This window comes from Anomaloglossus baeobatrachus, chromosome 11 (genome assembly GCF_048569485.1).
Source record: "Anomaloglossus baeobatrachus isolate aAnoBae1 chromosome 11, aAnoBae1.hap1, whole genome shotgun sequence".
In the NCBI taxonomy this organism is placed as follows: Eukaryota; Metazoa; Chordata; class Amphibia; order Anura; family Aromobatidae; genus Anomaloglossus; species Anomaloglossus baeobatrachus.
In genome coordinates, this window is record NC_134363.1 from 168,518,945 (window position 1) to 168,528,253 (window position 9,309).

A 9,309-nucleotide genomic window follows, 5' to 3' on the forward strand; every position below is an offset into this window, starting at 1 on the left:
AATTATGACAAAAAGGCAGAGAAACTCCGCAGTAAAGTGAAACAAGTCCTGAAATGTGACATCCTTAAAAGAAAACCTTTTCACCCTCTTGTTGTCCCACCGGTGGATTGTCTCCTGTCTTGTCTCTGCCTTGAAGTTGTGTGTGAAGATATGAAGTCCTACTGTGAAGTCCTGAAAAATTTCAAGGACTTGATAAAACCCGGAGGTCATCTCTTAATTTTAAGTGGAATAAATGCAACTTTTTATAATGTTGGAGAAAAGCGTTTTAGTGCAATGATCTCAAGTAAGGAAACTCTGGAGGTGGCCTTCAAAGAAGCCGGTTACCAGATTGAGAAAGCGGTGTATACGCCCCGTGTGGATAAATCACAGAAGGATATTACTGATTATGACACTAAATATTTCATTCATGCCCGTAAACAAAAGTAATGCCACATTCTTCAGCCAACATTTGTGGAAAATACTGGTGCATATCTGAAAGTTTGTCAAAATTTTAATTATAGGATAATTTCATAATTTTTCCATGTATAGTGGTAAATAAATGTGGGGTTGGGTGGAGTCTAAAAACATAAAAACAAATAAATAAAAATGAGATATTGCTAGTAATGATGGAGTCCTATGTGAATGCAATGCTATCTAGAATCCATTGTAAGAGCTAAAATGTTGCTTATTCGGAATGGTTTTGGTGGATGGGTTATGATGATTGGAGATGAATGGATCCGGCAAAAATATGAATTTGGTGGTTTACACGGATTTTCCCTGGAAATGCTATTCATGTTGAAGTTTTTATTAGAGATGAGAGAATCCGGGGTTTGGTACAAACACACTACTCAAAAAACAGGGTTCGAAGTTCCGGTGCTTTACATATGCCAACCAGTTGCGTGAGCATAGCTTTGCTAGAGTGTGCCAAGTGTGAGCCAGTTGTAGTGTTTGAACGGCTTGCACTGGGGGTACCAACAGCGTAATCGGATGTAGTTTGTACCCCCCCCCAAAAAGAGAAACTCCCTCCACCCACAGAAGTGATCTCTTTATGGCTGGCTGTATGTGGACGGAGACCCAAACTGCCCAATTAGTGACTTCCTTTGGGTTTCAGGTCAAGTCTAGGTCCCAAACCGGACTTTATCAAAAGTCCAGCTGCACCCGCCGAACCGAACTTCTGCGGATCCGCTCATCTCTAGTTATGTCCCTTATTGTTCTCTGAGGTCTCTCTAAACCCCAGTGTATAATAAAGGTAAGATGTGACAAAAAAATCCTTGTACTCCTCCGCTCATCTCTTCAGCACTTTTGCTCTCTACCCCTAACTGTCCGGACCTTGTCACGTTTACTTATCACCGTTGAAATCTTTGGGCCTCTGAGTCAGGACTTCAGACTTTGATAAGTTCCAGGAAGGTTCTACGCATGCGCGATCAAGACAAGACATTTTTCGTGCGCCGTAACTTTGGGTGCACATGTGCAGAACAATCCCGGTTGGTGTGGTGAGTAGAGGGATTCTTTTGATGGCCCTTTACGGTTCTGAAAAACAGTGGCCAAGCGGTCGCCATCCTGATTTATTCGGATTAAAGCAAATTACAAAAATAATCTTAATTTAGGAGAATGCAGATCTTTGTAAATTTCCAGTACAATTCACTTAAACTCCAATTCATTTTCTCATCTCTATTTATGATCTAATCTTCCTAGAATAGTTTTAGCCTATGGCAATTTGTTACTTAACTCTTACTCAATATATTGGTGGTGTTGCAATTCTTGAAGAAATGCTAAAAAAAATGGGTGCGCCCTACTGCACCTAGAGGATTGCTCTCCTACATCTCATCTGGAGATTCATTTTTTTTTAATAAACTCATCTCTGGAGCATTACTCCATGGCATCATTAGAAGAAAGGACATTGAGCCTGTAGCGTAGCTTGTTTTGGCCAATAAGACAAGAGGTATTGCCATTGTTATAGAAAGCCCAACCTTGAATGATAGGGTGTCACAATGACTTTGAGCTAGCAGGGAACCAGGGCTCCTAAACTGTCCCTCAAGCTAGGGGACACTATGCGATCCCTAATCTCAGGGATACTCCTGATGGTGGAGAGGCCTGAGTCTCCTTCCTGGCCCTGCTCCTGACCAGTCCTAATCTAATTCCCACTCCCTAAGAGGAATAGGACAGGAGTGTGTTGAAACCCCAGAAAAAGACAGACAAGTGAGAACCCAAAGCTGTCACACAACACGCAAAAGATAAGACCATAAGTGATTCAGGAGGAAAAGAGCAGAAGGAAGTACAAAACAGGGGTAAACGCCACAAGTGCACCAAGCAATAAGCACAACTAAACTCAACTTTCACCAGAGAGAGTCTGGGACACCACATCTCACAGAATAAACTATAGCTGGCATGGGTAGAAGGATTCCAACAGTATAAATAGGAGGGGAGCAGATGTGATAGGTCTCCTCACAACATGTGATCAAAGGAGCAAGCAGACCAGCAGAGATTAACTCTTACTAACCTGCCTATGAATCAGCATACAGCAGGTCAACTCCCATGTCTTAAGGGTGCTTTACACGCTGCGACATCGCTAACGATATATCGTCGGGGTCACGGTGTTTGTGACGCACATCCGGCGTCGTTAGCGACATCGCAGTGTGTGACAGCTAGAAGCGACGATCAACAATCGCAAAAACGGCAAAAATCGTTGACACGTCGCTCCTTTTCATAATATCGTTGGTGGTGCATGCCGCTGGTTGTTCGTGGTTCCTGCGGCATCACACATCGCTATGTGTGACATCGCAGGAACGACGAACATATCCTTACCTGCGTCCACCGGCAATGAGAAAGAAATGAGGTGGTAGGCATGTTCCGGCCGCTCATCTCTGCCCCTCCTCTGCTATTGGGCGGCTGTTTAGTGACGTCGCTGTGACACCGAACGTACCTCTCCCTTGAAAGAGGGATTGTTCGGTGTCTCCAGCGACGTCGCTGAACAGGTATGTGCGTATGACGCTGCCGTAGCGATAATGTTCGCTAGGGCAGCAATCACCACATATCGCAGGAACGACAGGAGCGGGTGCTATCGTGCACGACATCGCTAGCGATGTCGCAGCGTGTAAAGCACCCTTATCTGTGTTGATCCCAGACGCCAAAGAAACCATGAGGTGGAGTATTAGAATCTGCAATCTGAACAGAGCACAATGCCGCCATGACAGTTGGCAAAGTTTGAGCATAACTCCATGTGACATAAGAGTTCAAAAACATTTTTAGCTTTGGAGACCATATGAAATATGATGGATGGCATTGAACAACCATAGATAAACAAAGGAAAAAAAACAAGTATTAACTTCCATAGAGCTACTTGATGATTACCATTTGATAGGAGTAAAAGGTGTGGGTGAGAATTGTTAAATTTAACTGCTGTGCTGCACCACTGTTGGGTTGGTCCCTTGCACTCATTTGATTGCATAGTTTTCCTTATGTTCTCTACCACATTAGGTGAAAGCATTGGTTAGGTAAAATATAGTATGTTTGGTAGAACACTTTGGCCTATGAGGTCGTGCAGCACAATGGTCCGAGTCTACCCTGATTGGGGGTGTGTGATTATATTCCTGTTTTTTTCCCCTCTTTTAGTTTGTGGAACATAAAAAAAAGGTTTTGTAACAATTCTGGTTGTGTTCCTTGTCAATGGTCCACGGTATTCCAGAGACACCACCTCAGCACATGGTCTACATGAAGGCCATCAATAGTTTGACCCTCAGAAACATATTTAACTCTCTGGATTAATGACGGTCCCAGAGGTCTGAGTCCTAGCTGTCTTTGTGGGTACTGTCTGGCACATCCTAATGATATTGTTACAACTTTTAGTTAAAATTGTCTTGAAATTAAAAAAGCAACAGGTTCAATATTTAGGAAATACCGAGCAGAAGAAATCAAACAAAATTGATTTGAAATCTAAAATGTATTGTTTTGTATGTGTCACGATCCTGCTATACAGGTTCTGTCTTCCTGCAGAGCTAGCTTAAACTTTTGGTCCTCCTCGAGTTTTCGGGCTTTTCCTGGCCTTGGGGGAGGAGCCTTCTTCCGAGCCTTCCTCTGGCCTCGGTTCTGATCCTGCTGCAGCGCCTCCAGTGTTATTTCCGGTATCGGCAAGTTCTTGGCTTTGGTTTGCTCGTGTCTTCCCTGATCTTCTCCTGCTACCGCTCCCCTCCTCCTCCTCTCTCGACTTTCTCCTACTGCCCGTGTCTGCATTCCCTGACCACCTCATGATCCCTCTCTTTCTCATCCCCTGATTCCGTCCTGCCCGTCCTGCCCGTCCTGGTGTTCTGACCCACTCCCTCCATGTACCTCCCTCAGACTAACCCACCTACTCCACTCCTTCCCATCTCTGTGGACTAACCTCATCCCTACTTACTGACTTGTTCCCTCTGTGTACCGACTTTGGCTAAGCCCTCTGACTCTGGCTCTGCTTTCCCCATTGTCCTGATCTTACCTCTCTGTGCACCGACCCTGGCCTGTTTGGCTACTCTTCACTAGGCCCTGCACCACTTAGTGTTTCTACCTGACAGTATAGGGTAAAACCATCTGAGGATCTCAGAATAATAACACTCGTGTAAATTTGAAAAACAAAAATCTGCTGACCTAAGTATTTTTGCTGATTCTACCCAAATGAAAGACACTGATTCCAGATAGGTCAAAAAATAGGTAATACGTCAAATTTTTCACAAATGAGAAATGTTTCATTAAAGGCTTGAAAGTCTATTTTCAGGAGTAATAAGAAATTCTGAAGAAGCGACAACACATAATATATTTGTTTGTTTGGTGTAATGCTGCACTACTGAAGTTACTGAAGCCACTGGCAATATAGCTTTAGAATGCAGTTTAGCAAGCAACCACTAGGGGTCAGCAGAGTAGTCAGCAATCTGAGTCAGCAGCAAGAGGTCTAAGGGGTACTTTGCACACTATGACATCGCAAGCCGATGCTTGCGAGGCCGAGCGCGACAGTCCCTGCCCCCGGCGCAGCAGCGATATCTTGTGATTGCTGCCATAGCGAACATTATCGCTACGGCAGCTTCACATGCACTTACCTGCCCTGTGACGTCGCTCTGGCCGGCGAACCGCCTCCTTCCTAAGGGGGCGGGTCGTGCGGCGTCACAGCGACGTCACACGGCAGGTGGCCAATAGAAGCGGAGATGAGCGGGACGTAAACATCCCGCCCACCTCCGTCCTTCCACATAGCCGGCGTGAGGAACGGTGACGCAGGTAAGCTGAAGTTCCTCGCTCCTGCGGCTTCTCACACAGCGATGTGTGCTGCCGCAGGGGAACGAGGAACAACATCGTACCTGTCGCTGCAGCGGCATTATGGAAATCTTGGACCCTACACCGATGATACGATAACGATGCTTTTGCGCTCGTTCATCATATCATCTAGGATTTACACACTACGATATCGACAGCGACGCCGGATGTGCGTCACTTTCGATTTGACCTCACCGATATCGCACCTGCGATATCGTAGTGTGCAAAGTACCTCTTAAGACAAAATCACGGGGAGAGACAAATCGTGGTCAGGAGCTAGCAAAGAGTCAGGAGCCGAAGAGTAGTGTACAAATCAAAGGGGAGAGACAAATGCCGGAGTCAGGAGCAAGAATACAGGTCAGCGTCCAGGAAGTCCAAATACAGATAAGAGAGGAGGACAGGGGAAAACAGCACACAGGAACGGGTAGTCAGGGAACAGGATGAGCAGAAGAACAGGGGGAGGGTACAAGTTAGGACACAGTAGCAGGGAGGCAGGACAGATCAGGAACACTCACCAGAGCCAGTATACACGCTGCAAGGCAGAAATATCACTGGCACGGAGCCATAGGTGCAGCTGCAAGATATAGTGTCCTGGCATCCAGAACGAGGCAAGGGACGTTAACCCCTGACATGACCAAGCCAGAGCTGGGTGTAACCACAGCAGGGAAAAGCCGGCCTGGATCATGATATTTGGAAAAAAAAAAATCTATCGTCTACATACTGTCCTTTCTTTAGTAAAACCACTGTTACCTGCATTCAGTGTAGGGATAGCTGATGGAGGAGGGATAGCTTTTGATTATAAGCAAATAGGCAGGGTTTATTGCCTTAGTGTATGTGTCGCGGGCGGAGGAGGGGACGCTGCTGCTGCTGCTGCTCGGTGGTGGCTCGAGTGGTGGGCCGGATCCCGGGGACTCGAGCGGCGCTCCTCGCCCGTGAGTGAAAAGGGGGTTTGATTGTGGGGATTTGATATTTTCCGTGACGCCACCCACGGTTGTGGTGAGATTGGTGACACCACCGCTGCTCTGGACGGGGATCCCGGGAGCGATGACAGGGAGCAGCCTGGATGTTAGTTCTCCCCTCCGTGGGTAGGGGGGTTGGTTGTCCCGGGGCCCCGGTGATAGGGTAGGGATGGATGGCAGGCGGGTTACGGGGCCCGGCGAGGTGCAGGGTCGCAGGGGCAGCGCTGTGCCGCACGGCACGGTGGTACTCACTCAGCCAATGATGTACACAGAGTCTCCAGTAAAACACACGGCTGGATGGACGGGTCCCACAGACGGCTGCGGTGTTTCTCCTCCCAGCAGGTTGATGGTGACTGCCTTTCCCTGCACCTGTGTAGTGTAAACGGTTCCAATGGGTTCCCACCGGTAACCCGCTCCCCAGCTTGAAGGTTGCTGAAGGAGCCCTTTTGCCCGCAGGCTCTGGCCCTGGGAACTTTAGCCTTGGTGGTGACTGTGTTTCCCTCTAACGGTTGGACTGTTGCCTTCTGTCGGGACTTGGCTGCTGGGAAACCCAGGAGGTTCCCTTCGCTAACGGATTTGACAAATTGCACAGCGACTCCTAGCCTTGTCGGGGTCCGTAAGCCCCTGCCGGATGGTGCTGGCTTCTCTTTGCGTACTGGTCCGGTACCGCCGGGCCACCGCCCGTCCACGGTCCTTACGGCTAGCTCCAATAGGCCTCTCCTGCAGACGGTCACCACCGTCTGCCAACCTTGCTGTTCCGTCCGGGCCACACACCCGGACCACTTTCTGTCTGCTCCTTTACCACTTCACTCTCCTATCACTTTCCCTTCCAAAACTGAACTACTTCTTTTCCCGCCTCCAGGACTGTGAACTCCTCGGTGGGCGGGACCAACCGCCTGGCCCACCCCCTGGTGTGGACATCAGCCTCTGGAGGGAGGCAACAAGGGTTTTTGTCTGACTTTGGTGTGCCTGACCGGGGGTGTGGGGTGTGTTGGTGTAGTGCTTGTGACGTCCTGGCTTGTCCAGGGGGCCACATATGTGCACACGATCAGTGTTTGTTCAGGCGTTCATGCAGCTGAATTTCTGGACAAATCCCGCACCTCTGTTCACTTGTGTTTTTCCTTGCATTTTTTTTAGGCGCTCGTAGCGTGGTGCGGGATGATAGTCATGGGCAAAGTAGTCGTCTGCCACAGCCCAGTATGCTACATGAAGATGAAGGTCCTGGCTGGGTGTGTGGTGTTGCACTACGGAGGTGAGCGGAGGTGCAGGATTCATGCTGAAATTCAGTACGTGAAGGCCTGAACAAACACTGATCATGTGCACATACCCCTAAGGGATGGGAGGAGACTTTTTTTTTTTTTTAATTTTGCTTTATATATATCATTATACAGGAAAAAAATGTTTCTTAACATTCATTCCTGTAAAATCAATGTTAGCTTCTATTTTGTATGATTTAATCAAAAAGACTGACGGCTCTCTCAAAATGCAGTGTGAACAGGTGCAAAACTGAGCATGACATATAATAACAAAAAAAGACAGTTGCACTCTGAAATGGTAGTGTGCAAACCGTGAGTGCAAGAGTAAAGATATGCATTACTGCTAAGGAAATCTAGGAAAACTTGAGATATTTAGCATACAAAAATGGCAATTTATATATTGGCCCAGTAGCCACGTCAAGGCATATCTCGTATACTGGGAACCTACACTGAACTGAAGCCTCTTTATTCCCAAGTAGCAGGTTCCTACATGCCCATACACATGGAGGTTTGTAACCCAGACAGAGGCTTCAGTTCAGTGTAAGTTCCCAATATACGAGATATGCCTTGAAGTGGCTACTGGGCAGATATAGAAATGGCCATTTTTTCTATGCTAAATATCTCAATTTTTCCTAGATTTTCTTAAGCAGTAAAGCATATCTATAGTCTTGCATTTATTGATTGCATGCTTTAGCATTTCATAGTCTTTTTTTTTTTTTTTTTTTTTTGTTTATTGTACATCAGTCTGTAAAAGTGGGGTAATACTCTGACAACATTGATCGCAGCAGCGACCTGGGAGTCAGAACTGTGTCTTCCCCGTGCTGTTACCATTCCATTTGAGTGTGGTTTCCACCCATTTCAGCAATGTTCTTGCCCCCCTAAGCCTCCTGTTAGAGTTTTCTGGAAAAATGCTTGAGTTTCCATTGACTTTCATTATACTCGGTACACTAGTTGAGCCGGTTCGAGCAATTTGAGTACGGAGTACACTTGAGCATTTTGGTGCTCGCTCATCACTATTCAAGATCATTTCTACACGAAGTGTTCAAGTTTTGGATAACATAATAAACAAAAATCTTAAGGCCTTTTTCACACATCTGTGCAAAACAGTCATTTTGCATGGACCGTGTTGAAGGTGCATATGGCCAGCCGTGATTTTGGCACACTAGTGTTCTCACGGATAGCACATGGAGAGCAGGAACTTTTTACTCATCTGTCTCTGCTTTTGTCGTCTCCGGCGCTGCTGCTTCCGGGTCCTCTGTGCAGTGAATATTCATGAGCAATAATGAGCGGACCCGAAAGCAAGTGACAGCAGCGCCAAAGACAGCAACACTGGAGACAGGTGAGTATAAAAATAATTTTATTTCAAAGAGACGTGAATTCTCCGGTACGTGTCACACGGATCACATCAGTGTGTGGTCCGGGTGACAGCAGTGCTGCCAGAGAGAAACTGACATGTCACTGTGTGAAGCACATGGACACACGGTCCATTCAAATCCCGGATGTGTGTGCACACCCATTGATTTTAATGGGTTTGCATATGTCCGTGTCTCTGGTACATATTAAAATGAATGTCACCGGAATCACGGACGTGTGAAAGAAGCCTAACATAGTTACATTTTCTGCGACTTGTAAGCCTCTTGAACAGCTGAATTCTGCCAACTGTTTTTTGCTGCTTATATAGCCATGAAATTCTGATGTCGGCATTTTTTAGCTGCTTGTGAAAGGTAACCCGTCACCAGGTTTTTCCCCCATACAAAGTACGACCACCACCTGTATGCCCTTATATACAGCATTCTAGATTGCATTTCTTTTCGCATATTCAGCATACCTACATAACA

General features: G+C 46.7%; 1 protein-coding gene across 1 annotated transcript in view; it reads left to right on the forward strand.

Annotated features, from left to right (window-relative positions):
* Positions 1-460, forward strand: part of LOC142255685 (nicotinamide N-methyltransferase-like) — a 14,810-nt gene extending 14,350 nt beyond the window's left edge. Inside the window, exon 4 of the mRNA XM_075327127.1 lies at positions 1-460. This exon is cut by the window's left edge and continues 4 nt beyond it. Within this exon, the coding sequence (XP_075183242.1) occupies positions 1-426 (426 nt within the window). The 3' untranslated portion in view covers positions 427-460.
* The last annotated feature ends 8,849 nt before the right edge of the window (positions 461-9,309 follow it).